The 24892-nt window shown below is 38.8% G+C and overlaps 1 protein-coding gene across 3 annotated transcripts in view; it reads left to right on the forward strand.

The window, feature by feature from the left end:
- Positions 1-24892, forward strand: part of MYO1E (myosin IE) — a 191205-nt gene that overhangs the window by 151450 nt on the left and 14863 nt on the right. For all 3 annotated transcript variants that reach the window (XM_051796391.1, XM_051796390.1, XM_051796392.1), the window contains 15 exons: positions 618-705; positions 2352-2441; positions 3241-3372; positions 4650-4784; positions 5947-6079; positions 9543-9739; positions 10696-10776; positions 11165-11251; positions 12485-12571; positions 13637-13804; positions 14591-14676; positions 15257-15338; positions 16150-16256; positions 19487-19585; positions 23316-23460. In XM_051796391.1, coding sequence (XP_051652351.1) covers positions 618-705; positions 2352-2441; positions 3241-3372; positions 4650-4784; positions 5947-6079; positions 9543-9739; positions 10696-10776; positions 11165-11251; positions 12485-12571; positions 13637-13804; positions 14591-14676; positions 15257-15338; positions 16150-16256; positions 19487-19585; positions 23316-23460 — 1717 coding nt within the window. The remainder of the gene's footprint in view (positions 1-617; positions 706-2351; positions 2442-3240; positions 3373-4649; positions 4785-5946; positions 6080-9542; positions 9740-10695; positions 10777-11164; positions 11252-12484; positions 12572-13636; positions 13805-14590; positions 14677-15256; positions 15339-16149; positions 16257-19486; positions 19586-23315; positions 23461-24892) is intronic.

Consider the following 24892-nt stretch of genomic DNA (forward strand, 5'->3'; position numbering starts at 1 on the left):
ACTCATGTTGTAAACATTATTCACCATCGAAGTGAAATATTATAAAGGAAGGAAGGAATTGTGAAACCCAGTATGGACTATTAAGACTTCTTGTACCCTTGTGTCAAGAGGCATAGGAACAGGAAGGCAGTTCTTCCGTCATTCAGGATGTGATTAATAATGCCTCATTATTTCATTCAGGAACACCTAAAACAAAAGACCCCTAAAATGAAGTAGGTGTCTGGCATGGCATTCACAGCTTGGATTTTCAAATTAGTTTTTGTGTTAAGATCTGAAATCCCACTAAATTTAGATGGGAATTGAGTTCTTAGCACACACGTTCTCTTTCGAGCATCTTGGTTTAAGTAGATGTTTCTCAATTTACAGTTTTCTGACTCTGGAGTCCCCCAGAGATTCTGATGTGCAGGATGATGTCTTCAGAATTTTGTATTCACAAACATATCCAAGTGCCCTTCTACAACACTGTATCACAGTCTATATATTACCAGTTTACCCAGTGTAAATATGGTTTCTGTTCTTAAGGTACCTGGCCTTGACTGGACAAGGTGAACCTCAAATGACTCCATTCAAGAGTTACTTCAAAGCTAATGTATATTTTTGTGTTTCTTTTTCTGCAGTGGGGAAAGTGGTGCTGGAAAGACTGTAGCTGCTAAATATATCATGAGTTATATCTCCAAAATTTCAGGAGGTGGCCCTAAAGTACAGGTGAGTTGAGACAGAGTAATACTGAAGCATAAGCATAGTCTAAAGATTGGCCTCAGAGGGGAAATGACAAAGGATGTCTTGGCAGACTCTGGCAGATAAGGGGCACATGACCCTGGAAAATTGTGGGTGAGCAGCTGGAAATACATCCCAGCACCCAAAGCAGAGCCCCCTGAAGTGGCCAGTGCTGCTCCCTTGGATGCCTGGGATGGGAGCCCTGGGAGTGAGAACCCCAGACCCAGAGCCAACTCTGCTAGAAGTGGTGTAGCTCTCATGCTGAATTACACCTACAGGCTTTATTTTTTTTTTTCAGTTAAGTGGTAAAAGGTAATTTAATTATTGTTCTTAACCAGATAAAGAACAACAACCTATCTTCTTTTATAAATTATAAATGTGTGGATTTTTTCCTCCTGTGTTGGCATTTTATTGAAAACTGGACTGGCTTTTTGGGTTTTTATTACTTGCTTTGCATCTCTCATTGGTGTGTATACATCAAAGAGCCACAGCAAGAACATCATCTTTTTTTATGAGGTTGTCTAGGCAAACTTGGAGTGTCTGAAAGCTATCTGAAACAAAAAATAGTGCTTTTATTAATAACTATGCTACTGATGTCTGCTCTACCTATCAAAACCCATGAGCTAAAGCTAATTGAGTGAATTAGCCATAAAAATTCCCTTAATGACATGATGTCACTTCTGGACTGGCAGGCAGTGGTGGGTAGGTAGTGGCTGCTTTTACCAGTCCACTGTTCTTGAGTGCTTACTGTGACTTTTGCTTTATTTGCAGTCTCTGATGTTGAGTGTGTTCTTTCTGCTTAGTTTTGTGCAGCAGTGATGCTGGGAACATTGCAGAGAGAAATTCAGTAACCAAGAGAATGATCCAGAGAAAGTATGCACTGTGTTATTTTTGGAATAAATATAATCATAGTTTAGAAGTAAATATTTTGTTTTAGTTAAAAGATTCCAACTTTTTGTACAAAATTAAAAAATGCTCTTAGTTATGACAGAGTAAGAGTTGATGAAGTTGGTAAGTTGCCTTGAGCATTTCTTTTGAAATAAAATTCCATCTTCTTTTCACAACCCAGCATGCATTGGGGTTTTTTCCAAAACTGATGTTTTCTCCATATTTCCAGCTCCTAGGATCAGATACAGAGACAATAGTAACACATTATATTGCTTTCTAGGGCAGCTAGATAGCAGCATCATTGATCCCAAAACAGATTGCTGAAGCACTTGCAGATTCCTAAATGTCATGCTGCTGTGACTTCTTTGGTTGTGGATCCAGACCCTCAAAAAGATTTAAAATCTCCTGTGTAAAAAGGAAATGGTTTAAAATGAAGAAGATGGAAAAAACAGATCAGTTTATTGGCTGTGTTGCTTGGCAGAACAATGAACAGAAGAACCAGGTTTTAGCCTCAAGCATTTTGTTCAGTTTTGTAGGATTTTCCTCAAAAAGTAGAAACTAGAAGCTGTGAAAAAAAATGGTTAGATTCTACTCCTTATCTGATCAAGAGGATTTTTACAAAGGGAGGATTTCTTGCCTTTTAAATATATAATTCAGATGCCATGGGGTTTGTTTTAGAAAATCTGTAAGAACTTTTAAAATGTCTGTTTCTGAACTTGTATTTCTCTTGTTTCCTAAAATTTTAGCATGTTAAAGATATTATTCTACAGTCCAATCCTTTACTGGAGGCTTTTGGGAATGCCAAAACTGTGAGGAACAACAACTCCAGCAGATTCGTAAGTCCCTCACCCCTAGAGGTTACTTTGTTCTTCCAGCCTCTGTGCTGTTACACAGACAGTGTTCAGGAGTATAATGTAAATTGACTACAAGTGAGGTAAATCTAAGTCAAATATAAAGCAAAGTAGATGTCAAGAGGCTTCTGTTTCATTCTGTATAGGTTGCATACTTTTTTCTCTTACAGTATGTACTGGTCACAGTTTATAAAATAGCAAGTTTTCAGCCTTTACTAATACATGGGGGCTGTATGTAGGAATTGCCTTCAGTCTGTCATTGTAAAACAGTCAGGATAATATTGTGCAGTGACTGTTCACTAGATGACATACTGTGGGTTCTGTTTGAGAAAGTTACACAGAGGCTTTAAAACTCTGAGATGTGTTCCTCTGTTCAGGTGAGTGTTAATGCAGTTAATGTCTCCCTGAAAGCAGGAGATTGTGGCTTCACCTTGCTGCCAAGCAGAGCACAGTTTGCTGTTGGTTGTAAATCTGCTAAATTGACTTGCTGTATAGATGAGCCTTATGGTTTCCTTTATACTAGGCAAGATTCTCAGCAGTGAAAAGAAGTCACTGGCCTCCTCTCTACATTTGCATTAACACATGATGAATTGTCCCCAGTCTGGAGCTGTGTAAATGCAGAATGAAAGATATATGATGGTTCTTGGCTTGTACCTTGAGGCAGCTGTGCCACTGCATCCATAAAAGAGAAATATCCCAGTTACCTTGCTTGGGATACAGTAGAAATGCAGGATTTCAAATTTGCTTTTACTAATCCTTTAACAGCTTTAATTATTTATTGCAGGGGAAATACTTTGAAATACAGTTTAGCCCAGGTGGAGAACCAGACGGAGGGAAAATCTCCAACTTCCTACTGGAAAAATCTCGAGTTGTAATGAGGAATCCTGGAGAGAGGAGTTTTCACATTTTTTACCAGGTCAGAAGGGTATAGATCCTTTTTGAGTTATTTAAAGTATCCAGGACCCATTTTTCCTTTTGATTGAAAAGTCATTCTCAGAGCAGTGATATTACTGAGTACACACTCCCAGAGGTAACCTGGCACTGCTGGGAAGCTCCATGGCATGTTGGGACAGCACTTGACACAGACATTCCTGACTGCCTTTCAACTCCAGAACAAAAGTACTTTATCATTTCAAAGGCCTTGCTTGGAAATTCGTTGTGAGCTCCCATGTGGAGAAGTCTAGCAGAATATAATAGAAAATGGGAACTTTTCAGCAGATTTCTTTTTAAGCTGGCCTATATGTATATATAGAGAGGCCAGTTTATATATATATATGTATAGACAGAGAGATATTTGATTCTCAGTTAAGATTTCTGGGACATTTGGGACAATACTATTTGTTCATCCCACCAAGTATCCCTATTTTTTGTGTTTCAAAAGGCTTTGCTGGCCTTCACTGGTCCTGGACGTGCACAGTCCTTACCTGCTCAAGTGCTGTTGATCAAGCTCTACAGACCTGAGGGCAAATTCAGTGCATTGGAAGGGTCTGGGAGCAGCTTCACAGAAAGCTGAAGTGCCATTGCCAGGGTGGAAGGCTGAGTTGGAACTGGAATTGCTCCAGGAGTTGTGTTCTCCTCTTCCGAGGAGGATGAACAATTTGCTCTGTCCTGCTGATTTTCCTGTGGCTTGGAGAGTTTTTTTGACACAGGAATTTAAAAGACGGTGGGGTTTTGACAGTTCTGTTTTGAGGTTAGGTCATTCCTTCCTGTTGCAGTGCAACACTTCCAGTGCACAACTGGGTGGACTTTACAGAGTTCTGAGGAGCACAAAGAGTGTTTGTCCTCACAGTGGGAGTCACAGACAGTGCTTCCTTAGGATGCTTTCAACTCTGCCTGCCTTGCAGTAGACCTGGAAAACTCATAGCTCCCAAGGATTTAGGTAATACCTTGTAGATTGGAAAACCCACTTTACCTGTTCTTTTTGAGGTAGAGATAATGGAAGGCATTCAAGTCAGTCATATTTTTTGCTTTTTATTAGATGTGGAAGTTAGAATTAAACCATTCCTGGGAATAGGATTGAAAATCTGATCTTTTGGATTAAACAATTACCAAAACACAGGAAGGATACATACCTGGCACAGCACTAGCCATACCTCTCCCAGTAATTTCAGGCTCAGTCACCTGTTTCTGCCTGCCTCAGCTCTGCTGAAGATCGTTGTATGATACCTAATTTGGAGATTTTTTATTCTGCAGCTGATTGAAGGGGCCTCCTCAGAACAAAAAAGCGTTCTTGGCATTACCAGCATGGACTACTATTACTATCTGAATCTCTCTGGGTCCTACAAAGTCGATGACATCAATGACAAATCAGACTTCCAAGAAACACTGGTGAGTTCTTTATTGTGTGATTTGCATAGTGATGGATGTATGTTCATTTCTCTGCCCATCTGTAGCAAAGACATTGATGTATTAATGTGGGAATGAGAAATTAATGTAGGTACAACTCATCCTAATTGTATTTTGCCCTGGGGGAGAGGTATGTTACCCTGAAGACAGACAGCTTTTATAGAAAGGCGTTTTGTGTTTCAGTTTGTTCTGTTTCAGAAGGGTGCAAAGTTAACAAAATTTAATTTGGTGCAGATAATCTGCAGTATGAAAAATGTGGGAATGCAAACACAGTGAGGGACTTCCGTTAGAAGAAAATACAAAAGCGTGCCCTGTTTTACCTGAAGTCTTAGTACTGACTGACCTTCCATGTTTATTTACAACAGTGTGGCTGAAAAGCTGGAGACAGGGACTGTGAAAGCACAGATCAGGGACCTTTATCCAGTGCTGTTGCCAGTTCATTGTGTGACCTGTCAACTTGTTGATCTCCTGTTATTAGTAATTTACTTTTTAAAATAAGGGTGGTAACACATTTATACACGTGTTATATATGTAATTTAAAGGCCAAAAAAAGATAATTGTTACTATTATTTTTTAGCTCATCTGGTATTTTAGAAAAACAGTCAGTTGAGAAGACATTCTCTACGTTATACTCTGAACTCCAAACCCCAGTGTTGTTGTGGATTATTTTCTACTAAGTGGCTGAAATTCACAGCCCAAGACAGAGACTGTGCTGCTTTTTAGAGTCATTCAGCACAGCTTAACAGTTCTTAGTGTCTCAGAGGATAAACTGTCTGTGTAGAAGGAATAATATCATTGTCTTTTAGGTTCACTGTTTCCATTTTGCAGTGAAGCTGTTTTTAGTATGACACTTCAGAGCAGGTGTTTGTTTTTTAATAATTTTATTTTTTCCAGAATTTATTTTGTTAATACATCTTCTAAGCAGTGTAGATGCTTCTGTATTTAATTAAAAAAAAATACAAAAATGCTGAAGTAGGACGTCTGGTATCTTCTGGAACTTCGGGGCAGGCTGAAATGAAATTTGGTTGCCTTAGGGATTTGGACTGCTTTGAAAAGCTCTAGTTTTTATCATCAAAATTTAAAAAAAATTTCTAAGACAGGAGTATTTGATTCCATTTTTTTGTTTGTTTGTTTTTCTTCCCAGCATGCAATGAGTGTGATTGGGATCTTTGGAGAGGAACAGAATTTGGTACTGCAGATAGTGGCAGGAATTCTGCATTTGGGAAACATCAGCTTCAAAGAAGTTGGCAACTATGCAGCAGTGGAGAGCGAGGAGTGTAAGTACCTCTGGAAACTCTTACAGGAGCAGCAGTGGGCTGCAGCCCAGATGGCACAACTGCAATTCAGAGCTGCTTATCCAAACACAGTGGGTCGTTTCTTAGAGTAAAGGCTGCCAGTTTAGGGTCTCTTCCAAAACCAACGGTGCTGAGGCCCCTCTTTTGTCTTGTAAAGTGCCACTGACTTAGGGGGAGGAAGATTTTGCATTTTGAATATAAGAAATCCTGTTCCAACCTTAGAGCATGAAATAACAGACATTGCAAGAAATGCTTTCAATCAGGCTTGAACTCTGCTCCTTTCAGTGTATCAGCACACATTGATAAAACACTGGTTCCTTCTGTGGTTTGTGTGACCTCAGTGTCCTGTGAAGGCAGGTACCAGTCTGTACCAGGGTATCCCTGCTCTCAGGATGTAGTTGGTGCCCAGGCATACAAACGTGTGTATGTGTGCCTTGAAAACAGAAATCCAGAACTGAACTGAAAAGCAGAATTTGCATACTGCAGTTATGTTTCCTGTCTCAAAATTCTCAACCAATACCTCACTATTAAACACTATTTCTTTACAGTTTCATTTTCCACAGTGCCCTGTCCTTGCATCCCTCCCCCCATGATGCTGTTCTATATCAGCACAGCCCACAGGAGCAAGATGTTGGAAGATTAATGGTTTTAAACACTTTAAACATTTTTATCATGATTTATACCTTGCATCTAATGTTGATTTATGCTACCTTGATAGTTTTAGGACAGAATGGATAAGCACAACATATACAGTACCCAATACATACCTGTCTTTTCTCTTAACCCTTAGTTCAGAATGGGCTTGTGTTTAGGAAAATTGCATTTGTTTAGTTTTTGGTAGGTTAGTTATGAGTAAAGTATCTTGTGCAGTCAACTTCACACCCAACTAACTGTATTAGTACTCTCCTGCTATTTGTTTTAAGAAATTGGAAAATAAAAATTATTAATTTTTAACCTTACTATCCTCTCAAATTAAGAAATTAAGTGAACCCAAAGAAAAACGTTTTGTGGCATTGTATACATCCAGAGAAAAGTATAGGATTTTTTTATATGCTTTAGGATTTTTTTATATGCTTTATGATTCCAAATGAGCTACTGTGCTTCCATTTAAATCACAGTATTTAATGTTTAAATGAAATCAAGGCATTTAATAGCCAGACAAGATAGAGACAGTGTGTTGCATCAAAATAACAAACAGCAAAGACATGGATTGAAAACAAATTATTAAAGCTGAATGTATTTCTGTGATGAACCATGTCCACCACGTTTCTACTGCTCACTGGGATATAAATATAGATGTTGTGTATGAATAATACATAGAAAAAAATTAGAAGTAGAATGAATATAGAACTTATACATAAACATAATGATTTTAAAGAAGCCAGAGAAGATATAGCAATGTCTAGTGAAGTTTCTGCATTAGAAAGATGAAAGCTGGGCTCATTTCTCTTATCCATTAATCCTCCCCCCAGTTTACTGTTTGTCCTAGTCAACTAAATAGTACAGCATTTATAGCCTGGGTAGCCACAGAAGATAGAACACAATGAAAGACCGCTGATCATTTATGCTTTGTGCAAGTCTGAAAGAATAAAAAGTTTAGGAATTTGCTCAACAGTGTTCTTGTTGCTATACAGCCAATTGCAGAAAAACATGCAAAGGCCACTGAAGACTCTAATCTCTTAGTCTGAGTCAGAATCAAATCTATACAGACTATTCTTGACAGACATTTAGACAAGTAAGTCTTTAAAACTGGCAGTTTTTCCTGTTACAGTTCTTGATTATATTAATAGTTGAAAAAAGTTCTTCTTATTTATTCTTAATCTTCCATGTTGCAAATCACAGCAAATACTACTACTGCTCTCCTGGATGCAGAAAAGAATTTAAACCATCCCTCTTTACACTTGCATTGTATTGAAAAAGTTGTTTTACACTTTCTGAAAACTCCATGAAGTGAACCAAGGCTTTTCTTCACAACGTGTATTTAAAACTCTTCCACTGAATGCTGCTGATTACTCTTTGAGGATCATTTTTTTCAATTACATGCATATCCTGCTTTATAATAATTTCCAGACTGTAATTTTATGGTCCCTAAGTAGGGAAAATAATCAGGCATCTTAAGAATGTGAAGTTCTATGGAGTCCTGGCCAGCTACTCTTCCCTTACAGTAAATCATTAGCACTATGAAGGAAGTCTCTGAGCTATGCATGATGGTTCTTACCATTACCCTGTCTGCATAAATTCTTACCAGTAGTATTGGCTAAGCACTTTTCCTGGCATCTTTACAGTATATGTGAGCATATTTGGTCTGTAATTGCCTACATTCTTTTCCATTTTAAAGCATATGATGATTGACCTTTTCATGTGCTCTTCCATCTGAGTTCTCAGTGAATTACCAGAGATGTTGCCAGTGACTCAGCTTTGGTTAGGTGTGTGGTTCTTAGTACCCTAGAGTAAATTTAATCACTTTGCTGATGGTAATAAATCAGATTTCAGAGACCTGGTGGTTATTTTCAATTTTAAAAATAATTTTGGATTAATGTACTGAAGTGTTTAGTGAGTTCATGCTGTGACATACAGATATGTAAAGCACTGCCTTAGTGATTATTTAACACCCTCCTCACACCAGTAAAGTAGATCTGAAACCAATGGAACATGCAGGAAACACTGTTAGAGGATTATGTGGTTTAGTGGAGGTGCAATACCAACTCCAGGAGTTACCCTTGGGAGCTATTTCCATATGCTTTCAAGATGTTTCTCTTTTTCCATTCCTGAAGGTGTGTGACACCTGCAGCTCACATCTGCACCACGTGCTAAGAATGCAGAGAGTACTGGACTTGTGGCTGCTTGTTGCACAGATGCATTTTTGTGCTTTACTTTTAAACAAGGGAAAACAGAATTTGCAAAGTACTTACAGAATGAGAGATTAAAAAAATAAAACCAAGTAAATGGCAAGGCAATTGAAAAGTTTTTGCAATGTCCTAACTTACAGGAGGAAAGGGAAAGAATATTAGGAAGCAGGTAGCCTATTTTTTCTTATTCTTTAAACATTTCATGTTTTTACAAAGAACTTTCAACTTGTCAATTTTATTTAATGTGTGAGCTCTCCATGTTTTATTTCCATCTTCTCCCAGAGTGATTTGTTTGAACCACATAGTTCAAAGTTATGACCTAAGGCAGCTTACATGTTCGAAGGACTGAAGGTACAGAAATAGCTGACTATTTTACTTCAAGGTGCTTTATCTTAATTGAAATCCATGCAAGTAAAGAGCTGAAAATGTCCTTGAGGAGCATAGGGGAAATTTTGACAACCTAAATTCCTCTTCTTTTTCTTTTTAAGCTGCATGCCCCATGAGTTTTGTTGTTAGTAGAGATACAGTTAATTTTTTTCCTTTGTTCTGTATTTAGCCTGTAAGTCATAATCCAGCAACCCTGATCTTTCTTGCAGTTTTGGCTTTCCCTGCTTTTCTCCTGGGAATTAACCAGGACCGCCTGAAGGAAAAACTGACCAGCAGACAGATGGACAGCAAGTGGGGAGGCAAATCTGAGTCCATCCACGTGACCCTGAATGTGGAACAAGCCTGCTACACCAGGGATGCCCTGGCCAAGGCCCTTCACTCCCGGGTGTTTGATTACTTGGTGGATGTAAGTTGGACTTCCTTGATTCTACTGAAGTATCAAAACCAGTACAAGTGCAGCAGGAATGTTCCTTACAGTGCTTTTCTTGTCTGTCATTTCTTTGGCCTGGTGTGTCTCTTTGCCTAAACCTGCCCAGGGCAGTGGGAGCCTGACCACGGGGATCAGCCCCAGGGCACTGATGATGTGGCAAATGTGACACGTTCTTTGCAGCAACGAGCTGTGCTTTCAGTCTCCTGCCATGAGTGTCCCCTGGATACTCTGACATCTCCCTGGTAGCATCCATACTGCTCAGAATCTTACTTTCTCCTATGTAGTTGAGCAGAATTAGTGGATTATGATCCCCTGCTCTCTCATCCTGCAAAGAGCTCCTTCGGCATCCAGATGTGGCAGATGACCAAATTCCATTCTTCATGCTAAAGTACTGCCTTGTTTGGAGGGCTAGGACTGTACCTTTGACCACAGATGGATGAAGCAGAGATGTCCTCCCTGGTGGCACTGCCAGTGTCTCAGAGGTTTCCCTCATCATGGCAGCCCTGAAATTCCCACTGTGTGCTGTACCAGCACTGACACTGCAAAGAGTCAGTCAAAAACACAGAATAAGGTGAAAAGATTCAGAGTACCATCTGCAAAATGCATCAAATACCAGACTGAAAGCTGTTCTTTTTTTTGTTGGCTCCTTTTCTTCAACTGAGCTGGTTACACTGAAAGGGAAGGATTTTTACAAATAGTAGATCCAAAGGCTCACTGACCTGGAAAACAGGGTAGCATACTGTTCATTTCCTAGCTGTTAGTAACACTTTATTAAAAAGTGAAAGCAAAATAACCTATTACATATATTGGTATTCAATTAAAATATGTTATCTTTTAAGAAACCCAGTATTTTTATAGAAGTGTTTAAGAATATAAGTATCTTTAAAATATATAACTACACTTTGTTTTACATTTTGTTTCTGTTTTATTAGTCTATTAATAAGGCTATGGAGAAAGACCATGAAGAATATAACATTGGTGTCCTTGATATTTATGGCTTTGAAATATTCCAGGTAAGGCAATGCAATACTTGGTGTTTGAGCAGATCTGACTGAGCTGAGGTTTTTTGTAAGTTAGAGGGGGAAAAAATCCAAACCAGAAAAAAAACTCAAACACATCCTGTGGCCAGAATAAAAGCAAAAAAAATCCCAACCGAGCTTCCTGGACATTGCGATCTCACTGGTAATGTCTCACTTAATAAACATAAAGTATTGAAGGAACTTCAAAGAAACGGGGTCATTGATCTTAAAAGAAAGATCTGAGATTCCACAAAATGTCTATAAAGTCAGCAACCCATCTATCACTGACAGTGTTTCTTTGAAGCTTATTGCCAGCATGAGAACTAAAAATTATTGTATATAAGGCAGGAGACTAATTTTTAAATTGTTTCCTTTTCTACAGAAAAATGGTTTTGAACAGTTCTGCATCAACTTTGTTAATGAAAAACTGCAGCAGATTTTTATTGAACTGACGCTGAAGGCAGAGCAGGTAACCAGACATTTACTATTTTTGAATTCATAAATGAGCTATTACTTTTTCAATTGTTGGAAAAATTGAGGTTTCATCATCTGTTAACAGTAAAATCTGCCCTGTTAAGGAAGACAAAGGAATAAAAAATAACCTTTGTTGTTGGCTGACCCTAAAACTATGAACCACATCAGCTGCAGACATTTGTTGTGTGACAGAGTGGTACAGAAGTGAGTCCACCACACGGTGTGCTCATGCAGTCATATGACTGCCCAGGCTTGCTGCAGAGTCTGACTCACTGACAGAGATGGAAAGCTGCAGCTTGGCTCCATCCCTGTGCTTTCCTTGAACATGACACACAGTTAACTGGGAATACTTTTCTAATTAACTCCACACCTTTTCTATTTTTTTAGATATATATATGAATGAAATAGATTGCAAACAAATGCAAAAATACTTGTGAGAGTATTTGCAGTTCTCTGCTCATGATCTTACTGCAAAATCTCACTTTACATGAGGGTGAGCTCCTGCCTGGGAGGGCAGGCAGAACACAGCTGAGACAGGGCCACTGTGGTGAGCTCAGGGCTGGCACCAGCTCTGGACCAGGGTTTTCAGGAATGCACACACACAATTGCCCTTGTATGGAATTACCCAGTCATTGCAGTGACCTGCAAAGGGTGCAGCTGAACTCGTATATATGCAGCTGACAGGTCAATTTAATGGGATTTTAGTGTGAGTTCTTGCCCAGTAACTCTCTAGATGTGTTTGTGGTTATGGTAATTGCATCCAGAAATAACAAGCTGAGCTGTGTCTCCGTTCCATGTGCCTTTCTAAATGCGTTGTTTTGGGGGTCTGATCCTCAACGTGCCTGCCACAGTCGGAATTTTTAGAATCCATCAGGATGTGGAGGCTTAGGTACACTGTCAAGATACTGTTAAAGTAGCTTTGTTACTATTTGCAAAGTGCTTTGACAATAAATGCACTGTAGAAGTATTCCTGATCTTGTCAGTGAAGGGCTATGAATGACAAAGGAATGTGTGGGGAGAAGAGTGGGATTCCAATTCATCTTTTAGGCAGCAGAGAGCTGGATTTAACCATCATTAGGGTCATTTCTCCCACCTCCACCCAATCATACATTTGGCAAGTCTCCCTGAACATGAGTAGTGCAGAGTTTGTGTCTGTGGAGTGTGTTGTAAATCTAGTGCTACATCTGCAGTGCAAAGGAATATTTGCATCTTTCTTTTTACTTAACAGGAGGAATATGTGCAAGAAGGAATTAGATGGACACCAATAGAATACTTTAACAACAAAGTAGTGTGTGACCTTATAGAGAACAAAGTGGTAAGTATTTCGAGCAAACAGGTGGAAAAAACAACAAGATTTTTTCACTAAAATATTTGGGCAACTGCTTTGCTGTCAAGAAGGTTCATAGGAAAAATGCAAATACTGTTGTTCAGTTACTGAGTCATACTATGTCTATATATAAATCTTACATAAGATGTCTTATAAGAGCTCTAAGATATATGTCATCTAAGATACCATCCAAAAAGAGAACTACATGATTGATGTGTGACTAAAAAATACAATGATGGAAAATAAAATTTTATCTACCTGAATTTATCATGAACTTTCTGACATACTGTACATCAGATGATGCTTTTCTGTGTGCCTGGGAGATGTATTTCAGTTTGGGGAAGCTACAACACCACCTTCCTTTGAGGTACTGTTGCAAATTAATCAGAAACAAGTGAAGAGAAAGTATTGTGCATAAAAGAAGTTTTGTGTCTTTGCTCCACAGAATGTTCTGCAGTTTCAAGTCTTTATGCTCTAATTTGGGGTGATAACAAATGTTGAGTTGTCCTTTAGGACAGAAGTAGGTTGTTTTTCAGCTAGTTCTTTATCCTCATGTGGACCAGAGCAGTAGTTCAAATACTGTAGTGAGTTGTGCTTAAATGCACATCAGATTTTGCCCATTTCCTCTCTGTATCAGGATAACTAGGAAGAAGATAAGATTTCTGTCACAATAACAGATATTGAGCTCTTAAGTTTGTCAAACTACAGCATGTGAACTTAAATACTTTTCTGAGAAATTTTTTTATTTCTTGGTGGAATGAGAAAAAAGCTTAAAACAAATATTGATGGTTTTGTTTTGTTTTGTTTTTTTCAACAGTAATCACTGTTTTCCCCATTATTTCCCACTGTCACTATCATTACATGAAGTGGGATCTCTCCTTAAACTCTTTATGTAAAAATTAATCTCTGCCAATTGGAGGGAAATTCTTCCTGTCTCTGCTCTGGTGGTTTTGTAGCAAAGATAGTTTTGTGTTTGAGGGGGGGGAAAAACTGGCATCATAATTTTTTTGCCCTCCTCACTTCTGCTGCTGTTCTTGTTCTGCAATCTTCTAGAATCCCCCAGGGATTATGAGCATTTTGGATGACGTGTGTGCCACGATGCACGCGGTGGGAGAAGGGGCTGACCAGACACTGCTCCAGAAACTCCAGATGCAGATTGGGACTCATGAACATTTCAACAGCTGGAACCAGGGATTTATCATTCATCATTATGCTGGAAAGGTAACGTGGAAAATCATCACTGAATTCTCTGTGATGTATTTATGAAGAAAAAGAACAGTAATGAAAGGAAGGGGGAAGCCCTATAAAAGGCTGGTTTGATATAAAATAACCAGATTATCTCAGGAGACAGTGTCCTTTCACAGTGTAGGGAGCTTAGGACAAATATGCCCCAATGTGTGTCCCTTGCTGAGGAGAGACGAGTCTGGGCCTTGCTGCTATCAAACTTACTAACCAGAACTTAATATTAAATGTAACAAAGAAGTGCCCTCAGACTTTTAGTAATTGTAATCTTAATTGCTTGTTATAGTAGCAGTAAATTTAAAGAATTCAGATATAAAAATGACACTATGGGGATATATCAATATATTTGATATACCAATCAAACTGGGAGTATAGCATACAGTTCTGTCTTCTTTGGGTTTGTTTCTAAGTCTAGTCATGGTTTCCTGCAGTTATAGTTAATAACAGTAAATCCTTACTAAGCAAAAACTTTTCTTCAGTAAAATTCAGTATTAAATTCACTCGTGTCATATTCAATTCACTAGCTCCATAAGTCTTTTTAAATTTGAATTTAAACTGAATTTAAATATAAGGATGAAACTCCTTTATGTTTGTTGTGAAAGAGTTTAATAATACATGCAGGGATTTGGTGCTCATTGTAGTATCTAGGTTTGACCAGACTAACCAAAAAGTTCAGAACAGCTACTGATGAGGACAGAATTTAAATTTTCTTTAATTATTGGGTTCTCAACTTACCACAAACAATCAATTTCCACCTTGGCCCAGGTATCTTATGATATGGATGGATTCTGCGAGAGAAATCGGGATGTTCTTTTCATGGACTTGATTGAACTCATGCAGAGCAGTGATTTGTACGTAAGCAAAACTTGCTTAAAGCTAGGAATGACTCTTAGTTCAGATGGATGCAGAGGGCCTGGCTTCTCTACTTTGCAACTTGTGAACTCATTTGTATAAAAGTGGGAATAAATCACAACTTGCATTATATTGACCTTTATTTTCTACAAATTGGAGTAAGTGAGGCACTGCAGTATTGGAATCCAGTGCTGTAATGGCAGCATTTGTTTTGGCCTCAAACAAGGTCATCAGTGCTTTGGCATCCTCTCAAACAGGCACTGCTTTGACAAAAAAAAGTAACATTTTTTTGTTATGTATTTTATTAATTGATGATTGCTCTTTAAGAAGTGTGCATTTCTTCAAGTCTTGTAGAAGTCTGGTATCATGTCTGCCAATGCTCACTAAAATAGCAAGGGATCTCTGTGAGGAATGAAGCTCGTGGAAAATACTAATCTTAAAATAGATTTGACATAACTCTAGATTAATAGAAATACCTATTTATGTTCTGCTCACTACCCACTTTTACAGCACATTCCTTGACATGCCTGCATTGCATTGTCTTTCCATGCCAACCCTATTTTATAAATTCTTTCCTAGGCCTTTTATAAAGGCTCTGTTTCCTGAAAATCTTCAAGTGGACAAGAAGGGCCGTCCTACCACCGCGGGCAGCAAGATCAAAGTATGTTTAGTTTTGCTGTGAAAGTGTGGGTGCACGTGGTTTTGTGTTTGTGTATGAATATCTAAATAGATTTTAAAATAAGTCTTATCTGTTTTTTTACTGTCCAGACATTTTTAAAGATAGGCATCAGGAGGATCTCGATGCAAAGTGATGCACTAGTTTAGCTGTTAGATGCCCAGCATCCAGTGTTCATTAAATGTTGTGTTCAACTGCATTCCACAGCAGTGGGTTTTGCAAACGAGCAGTTGATGGTACTTGCATGTGCATAATGAATGAGCTGCTTCACTCAGCCACTTGATGTCCCACAATTAACTACAGATAACTGGTCTCTTTATAGTGCAGAAATGCAGCCCAACGCCCACTGAAGTCAATACAAGTCTTTCTACTGACCACAGTGTGCCTTGAATAAGGCAGCAAGTGTTAGAAGGCTTTGTCTTAGAAGTCTCTTTGGAGACTGATTGTAAAATACACACTTAGATTACACATTGCTTTGGAGATCAATATTTTATCAGCCTCTTTCCTCATATTTCACCCTGACAGTCAGGTTCACTTCATGCATTCCTTGTCACTCCTTATTTTTATATAGTAGTTTAAATACATTACATAGCTGGAGATAATTATGCCTTCTCTTTACTAAGCTCTTCATGAGGTGCATATTATTTCAAGACACTTTGGTTGTTCTGGAGAAAGACCAAAGTCAGCTGGATCTAGTCAATGGAATCATCCAGTCAGATGGTTGATAATTTTAGAATTCTCTCGGGATTTATAGCCTGTTCAGCTCAGATCCTATTGTTTTTCTTCTCTTTTACAGAAACAAGCCAACGACCTTGTAGGCACCCTGATGAAGTGCACACCCCATTACATCCGCTGCATCAAACCAAATGAAACAAAGAAGTCTCGAGACTGGGAGGAGAGCAGGTATGGATAAGCAGAGTATGTGATGGGAACCACTCTAAAGAAGCCACAAAAATTCATAATTTCTAATCACACAGCCTACAAACAGAACTAGATTCTCTAAATCTGGCATGACTCCTCCTAAAGTTTGAAGATAAGGGATGGTCACTTGGTATAAATCAGCAGTTAGTGTATGCAGTTTTTAGCTTTTTTCCTGTCAGTTATGAATAATCAACATTTGCATGAGTACCAGTATATTAGTATATTAAAGACTCAGTTTTCCATGTAGAATTTGCACACCAAATGCATTATACGTATCTTCTAACTTTTGCTACTTTTTAAATTTAAAACCAACTTCTGTTAAGAAGCTAAAAAGCCAGTAGGATTTCTATATCTACTTTTATGTATCAATCTTACCAGAAAGTGCCTATAACCAACAATGTAGAAGGTTCCTGTTTTACTTCTTGACTTTTAAGTTGAATTGACCAACTCTTTAAAGAGAATTCACTGGAATATTGTATCAGGTGATTATATAGATATTAAATAGATGTCTAAATCATCAGTTTGGTTTATCACATCTTACCTGAAAAAAGATGCTGTTCTCTTTTGCACTGAGGTAGGTGCTCAGTAGAGTGTGTTTTCTATGTGAGGGCCTAATGTAGATAACATTTATTACTATATACCAAGTACTTTTGGTAGTGGTAAAATTGCTGTTGAAGCAAGTGGTTATTTCTGTCACAGTGAAACAGGTTGCAAGGCCTGATAAAAAGCATTCTTGAGAACCCCCCAGCAGAATTCCCTTCCTGCCCTTTGGCATGCAGACTGGCACAGTCACATGCAGATGGAGAGCACTTACAGAAGCTATTGGGTCTGCCCTTCAAAATGTCACTGAGGGCTTGGCAGGAAATGGAGACCCTTTTTCTGTAGCTTTTCCACCCCTGAAAATCCTACTGTGCAAGGCTTAATTTTCCACTGACACTGGGGACTAAAGAAGGGGAAAGAAAGTGATCCTGGGAAAAGTGTTTATAAAACTTTTAACTTTAAGTTGAGGGGCTTTTAAAATCAATCGTTTAGGTATTTGGAAACAGGCCCGTTATTGTGGAAGGTGTTGCTGGGAAACCAAGGAAACAAACAAATAAAATCCTAGTCCTGAGAAAAGGGCAGCTTTCAGGAAACCCCTTTTGGAGCAAAAATGGGCAAGATTTCTTCTTGTTTTCCCATAATGAGGATGGTGTGTTATCAGTAGCTGCTGTATTTGCCAAGTGAATTACAAAGGATTGTGTACTATCAAACTGAGACAAAAATGGAAGTGCTGCTTATAATGGTAATGCTTCATCCCTGTTTAAAACTCCTAACATTCCCTCTCATTTCAATCTGTGATTGCCCACCTATTGTAGTAGGACTTCAGTGTGGCAATTAGGGACAGGTCTGGGGAAAAGAAATTTATATGCATATGACAGTTCAAAGTTCAGCTTAATTTTGTTGTTTCTCGATCTTACTGTGAGAGGGAAATACAAACCATAACTGAGTTTATGTGATATTGTGCTGAATGGTTGATTAAAGTTTTTTTTCTTCGTTTTCTGCTGTGATCACATAATGCTGCATCATACCCCATGGCTGATGTGATGGGAATAGTAATTTGCTTATTAGTAGCAGGTTACTAGACCGTGAAAACGTTACTGAAAAAGGAAAAAACCCTCTCACAAAGCCTGTCTTACTTCATGCTCCCAGAAGCCATGTAACTGCAGCTTTCTGCTGCTGTTGAATAACTTTAAAATATTTAGCACTGAAACATAGGCCTTGTGTAATATCTAAACCTTGTATAATACCTTAGTTATTCCAGAAATTGGGGTGTTCTTGAAATGTGTTTTTGTTCAGGTCCTGGCACAGCCACTTGGACTTGTATTCAAAACTGCTGCATTAGCTGAATTCCCAGACCCTGACCTGCTTGAGGTTGCTGCCTGGAGGGAGATTTTCAGTGTGCCTTTTCTCAGAAAGGAAGGGAAAAACAGAAAAATGTCTCAAATTCTCTGGTGCTGGACACTAATACTGGCAGGACAGTAAGAAAATAGGAGTAGTACTGTTGCTCCAGTGCATTATTCCAGATGTGAACAGGAGGGAAAGCTATAAACAGGAAAATATATTTTTGTCCACCAACTTTCTACTGTACCAGAATTCTTGGAGTGGGTACAAATATGCTTTATTCCTTGAACACAGCAAGATTAAAATGTTTAGTATTCTTTATTGTAAGCTAAAAGAGCAGTATCACTCATCATTTAGTAAAACACCTCTCAAAAGCATTCTTCAAAAAGAAGAAATAACAGAAGGGATTTTGTCATTTGTGTAGCAAGGGATTTCAAAAGATTTTTCCCTTCATACTATGAGTCATGTGGAAAAAATGTCCCAACAAAAAAAATATCAATGGGCAGTACATTTTATATTGAAATTTAATATTTCAGAATAGCTAGAGAAATAACATTGAATTAACTGAGAGTGTTTCAGGATTTGAAAAATTTTTTGTAAAATCGGAGAAATAGTAAGCAAACCAAAATTAACTGGCTTCTTACAGACTCACTTTTTAAATTATATGTAAAGAAATGTTCTTTTATATACTGTTTGTTGACCAGCCAAGCTTCAGCCAGCCTTGTGCCTGTCCTCAAATCCTTCCGTTGCAGCATGGTAAAATTAGGAGGAATTCTAGCTTTTCACCAATATACTGACCTGGCTTTCTTTCTGATTCTTTGTGAAGTGAAAGTTTGGCATCTGGGGCTTTTTTCCAGCCATCAGACTTGGTCCTGTCTCCAGAACAACCAAAAAAAATGCTGCTCTGTGCTACTGTTGCTGTTTGAGCTGTGTAAAGCATCGGTAAAACCTACAATAAAAGAACACAAAAGAGTTTCCCGGTCCCTTGGGAATTGTATAAGTAGTAGTTACTTGGCCTTTCATGGGTAATAGTATTAGCTAAGGAATTTGGACATTAATTACCTTGGAAATGGGATGCTAAACTAGGAAAAAATGCTAAGGTAAACCTGCTACCTGTATTTATTTCAGCACTGTGGTCTACCTGCCTTGAATATTTTTCCCACCATGCAGTGTACATGGTAATGTGGAAGAATAGATTCATGTACCTGTGCATGAATTTTAGCAATCAGTAGTCTTTAAGCATGATCCAGACTGTTAAGAATCTGCAGCCTCCATCCATGAGTAGGCTGAAATAAAATGGATGGTTAACCTTGTGTTGTTTTTGTCCACAGAGTAAAACATCAAGTGGAATACTTGGGTCTGAAAGAAAATATTCGAGTAAGAAGAGCTGGTTATGCCTACAGGAGGGTTTTCAAGAAGTTCCTGCAGAGGTAGGGTAACATTCATTTAGAAGTACTGCTGTGCACTTGTTTATATGATGAGGAGGGAACCAAGAGGCTGCAAGTTTTGAGAGCTCATTTCCCAATTACCCTTTTCTCCCCATTTGCCTTGCACAGTGATCTGGATTACACAGAGATCTGAAACTGTTTTAAAGCCTGGCTTTGTGTTTGTGAAAGTATTTTCATTTTTTTCTGTAAACTTGCCTAAGGCCCCAGTTCTTTTTGTAGTGCTGTGAGAGGATACCTCAGAGTTAAGGAGTTAAGGGAACTGCTGCAGTGCCTGAGATCTGCTAGCTTTGTTTCAAATGTTACTGCTCTAGCTCTCCCAGCTTTTCTCCCAATGACAGACAGAAGATAAGTAAAGAAATACATGCCTGCCATTCAACCATTGCAGTGTAAAGAGTAACTTCAGCTTAAATTGCTCATTATCCTTCCAGTGGTGTTCCAACAGCTGGGAATGGGTACAACTCAAACCACTGCAGCTGCTCTCTGAATGAATGAAAGCAAGTCAGAGCTCTGTAAGACCAGTCCTTTTTTCAGTGTCTTAGGACCAGCTGTTAAGATGATTAACTACCTCCACTAGCTAATGAAATCCTCTTAAATAAAAGCAGTTTCAAGATTTATACAACATTCAGCTTCTGGTTTTTAGAAACTTGAGACATACAGCTAATAAATGCCCAAACAGACATTATGTGACAAAACAGCTCTTGTTGAAAGTCTTTGAATTGCATTTGAGAATATAAAATAATACCCCAAACAGTATTTGCAAGGGGTGGAGTATAATTAGACAGCACAGAACAAAGCCATGAATAATACTTCATGATAATACCAGAAATGTTCTAGTAATGTAATAATAGTCAGGCCTAAAATCTCTTCAAGTACGGACTCAATTTTCATTATGGAACAATTTGAAATTCCTTTTTCGTCACGATCTTCAAGCCCAGATGTATAAACATGATTATGCTTCAGGCTGTGTTACTTAACACAGACTGTTGCTGAGACAGAACAGCGGATTTATAATGAGTATTAAAATCCAGCCTCCCTAGCTGTTGAACACTGACTGTGAGGGCTGTGCTGGTCTAGCAATCTGCACAAAGGAAAGCTACGTGGTACTGCTGGATCCACTGAAACCATTCTTTGTGGAATTCATCCATTTGCTTCAAACTAATTAGCTGTGTTGAATTTAACACTGTGTTAGGAGTAAAACCCCTCCTGCTCCCTTTCCATGCCCAGTTCCCTAGGATGCAGAACAAGCTCTGTTGTGACCCCCTGAGTCAGTGTGAGTAACAGCGGGCAGAGCATGGGATGGCCAGGAAGTGCATGCTTGGACACTTGTTTTCCTTGGGCGTTCCTTGGCAGCTCCAGATAAGTGGAGATTTCTGGGCTGAATAGACTTTTATGTACAAAATTTACATTTGCATGCAAAAAGCCACAGTCTCTGAAAAGGCCTGTGTGTTCCAAGGCATAACCCATCTGAAAGCTGAGCTCTCTGCTCCCAGATTTAGACATGAGACCCAACTGCTTACTGTGAGTTTATAAGAGATAGTTTTGGAGGGCAGTCATGATTTGAAATTGTTTCAGGAGCATTTAAGAACACATTTGTGCTGAAATAAAGTGTAAGGTAAATTACACAAGCTTGAAAAACTGAGATGCCTGGATAGTGACCTGACCTGTTAGATGGGAAGCACAGGGACATTGCAGTGGCATTGCTAAACAGCAGCCAACAGTGATAGAATTGTCACCTTGGCAGACTGTGAAATGCTTCACTGCTGCATGTTACAGAATAATCTGTTTCTTCTGCCCTGCAGACTTGCCACACCAGTAAAATGTATGAACTTAATTTGATAAAAAAGGAGAATTTCAAATCTATTAATTTGTACCCAAGATCTTTACTTACATTAAAAGGTCTTAAGAGTTCAGGAGATGTAGGAGAGAATTTGTAACATGCTGCAATGTCATGTCACACTGTCTTGTGTGGAAGGTAGCAGTTTCAAACACCTTTATTAACCTCACTCCTTTATCTTCAAACTTCATTAGATCCACCTATACTGCTGGTGGTACATGATGAACCTGCAAAAGAGGTTAAATAAATGTACTTTAAAGTACAGCTCCTTACTAGGTTGCATCTGTTTATCCCATAATACTGATAAATTACATAAATATGTAAGTGTACACATTGTCTGTAAACATAGATTATGTTTATATAATATACAGTATAAATATAGCAGTGTATTAAATGAAATCCTATATTTGCTATATTTAAGGTGGTGTAAGAGCTAATTCATTATACCATCAAGCATAGTACCTGAGCATTTGTTAACTGATGGATTTGAACATGAGAACATCAGTGTTTTCAGTCCTACTGAATTATTCATCACTTATCATTCTCTTCTCATGTGCCCTCTATTCAGAGGTATTTGGGGTTTGTGATATATTTCTTTTTAACTGTTTGCTATTTTTCTTTCTATGGTATTGTTACTTAAGTTGCACGACACTGTCTCTGGTTCCTGGCTGGATAACATTTTAGATATTATGAGTAATCAACATTCCTGCAATGTATTTTCCAGCAAATCCTTGTGTGCTTTTTGAAAACATTTTATTAGGAGCTGTCTAAATTATCTTAAGAACTTGGAAATTATAACAAACTAAACTCCATACCTTTTCACTTTTTGTCATTTGTTGAATAGTTTTACTAATAAGCATGATTTAGTTTATATAACTTAAGTACACTAAAAGCATTAAAAAGAAATTGTCAAGAGTAAAGAACATAAAATATTTCAGGGAGAGATTTGTCACAACATATTTAACTGTTCTCCAGTCTTCTTGTCACAGGAGTCTAAATAGCTGCTGCTAAAGAAGTTACTTACCCATTGACACACTGAGGCAGCTAAAGCCCATCAAGTGCTCCTTTGGTGGGCAGTGGAACAAGGCAGCTTTGTAACTCCAGCCTGGCAGTTCCAAAAGCCCAAGTTAAGCCTGAAGAAGTGGGCAGTTTAAAAGGGGCTGAAACCTGGCATCTGCTTCATTCTCAGGGATTATAGAGAATACCATGAGAGACAAGGCTACTGCTTCTTTCTCTCAAATCCATGTTGTTATAGCACTTCCTGCTCCTTCCCTAGCCCTTTGTGTGGGCAGTTCCCAGTGTTCCCTCCAGGAAACTCCAACATCACTGTTGCCTCTCTCTTGCCCCAGAGGCCAAGCCAAAGGCTACCTGAGATAGAGCCAAGAGTGGCTCCTTGCTAAATGCAGCCCAGCTCCTGGACAGGTGGGTCAGGAGCACGAGCTGGTCTCTTGCTTAGAAACAGAAAAGACCTTTGCAACCAACAAGAGACTCAGAGGGCTTGAGTGAGAAATTGGCCACGTGCTTGGGAATGGCTGTAGAGTACCAAGGATGTAGGTACTCAAATCTGGACTGTACGTGAATAACCTCACCCTGGGCTTCAGCAGATCACAGCAGAACTTCCTGCAATTGACTGCTGCAGTTACCAAACAGCAACACAGCAACTGGAAACCGAGACTCCAGGGCACTATTGTCCTTCTCATTGCAGTTATTTGGTCTCACTAAATAAGAAACATTTTAATACTCTGCATCTTGGCACACACCAAGCTCTGAGTCCTGCTCCAGTTGTTAACTCTCCCCCAGGGTAATGCTGACCCAGAGTCAGTGGTATCCTGCTGCTGTTGGATGCCAGGTCTTAATCTCTCCTCCTTGATGGTTCAGGTACGCCATTCTGACCAAAGCAACCTGGCCTTCTTGGAGAGGAGAAGAGAAACAAGGAGTCCTCCACCTGCTTCAGTCAGTCAACATGGATCCTGACCAGTACCAGCTTGGGAAATCCAAGGTCTTCATCAAAGCTCCAGAGTCTGTAAGTGTGGCAGAAAATGATTCTTTAAGTGTGGAACTGTTTTGCTGAAATAAAGTCCTGCCCACTCAGAAATGGAGGATGGGATCTGCTGAGGTGGGAGAAGCATAAAAGAGAAGCTGGGCAGGTCTATTGACACTGTCCAGAGATTTGAGGCACTTTTACAACAGGTACAGTGCATGAGGCCACTGCATGACTGACACAAATACAAACAGCATTAAATGCATCAAGAAGAGGAGGTGGGATATGAAGATGCTTTGGTGGCAGGTTGTACAAAGTGACATCCAGTCTGTCATATGAAGAAATATCATGGCATGAAAACATCTGTGACCATTACCTGAGAAAATTGGTCCTTTTCTCAGTGCAAGAACTACTGATGAAGGTAGAATGGTCCCCAGTCAGTAAGGATATGTTGTGCAGCATTGAGTAAATCAATGTTCCAGAATGACTGCAATTTGAAATCCTGTTCTAAGAGAACATCAGGGAGGCATCATGGGGCTGTTTTGATCCTGTGGCTACTAAACTGCACAAAATCTGTTGGAAAAAAGTTTTCTTACATTGCTATTCTAGAAAGTTGTTAAGGAAAATCTGTGCTCTACTCACCATCATTTATTCCTTATGCATCAGAAGCCATAGGGCTTAGTTTGTGCTTTAGCTGAAGTTACATTTTAAAATAGAAGCAGACCACTTCTATCATTTATCATTTTCTGTTCCAGGAATATATTTTTTGCTCTGCAGAGCAATAGTAATTCAGGCCATGACACTGCTGTGCCCAATCACACAGGAAGAAATTTGTTAAAAGAAAAAAGATAATGCTTCTCCAAGTCATTATAGACATTGTGTTCTTTCTACCATAAATAGGGTAAGATATTGTTCAGGAATAATGGGACTTTACATTCCTGCCATCTGAGAGACATGTTTATACACTTGGCATACAGTGCTCGAGATGTAGGTTATTAGAATACTTAGGTGCATGTTGATATAAATAATATAAACAATTAAGGGAAGAAACCAAAATAATTTTTGTGTGATGGCTGCATTCTTGAACTGTGCTGCTTCATGGATAAACAAATACAAAATTTTAAAGTAGCATTGCTTGCAGTTTTATGTAACAAATCATACAAGGCACTATCTGTCTTTCCTGAAATGCCCCTTATAAGAGCACAGATTTTTAGCAGCTGCATCTTCACAAATGGGGTGAGTCTTATTCCTGGTTTTTTCAGAGAAAGAAACGAAATAATTTCCTGGTTTCTGTCTTCTGTTTAATAGTGGCACGTGCTCCCATGGGATTGATGGATCTAGTTCCCCTTTGCTCTGAAGTGGCCAAAAAGTTAATATTCTGTACCCCAGCATCATATGCTGCCAGGTTGTTCTCTAGAGGAAGAAGTTTTTATCCAGTGGATGTCTCTTCCCATCCTAATGCATGTTGTTAATA

Source organism: Manacus candei, unplaced genomic scaffold (assembly GCF_025592945.1).
Source record: "Manacus candei isolate 608988 ecotype Guabito, Panama unplaced genomic scaffold, ASM2559294v1 h1tg000046l, whole genome shotgun sequence".
Classification (NCBI taxonomy): domain Eukaryota; kingdom Metazoa; phylum Chordata; class Aves; order Passeriformes; family Pipridae; genus Manacus; species Manacus candei.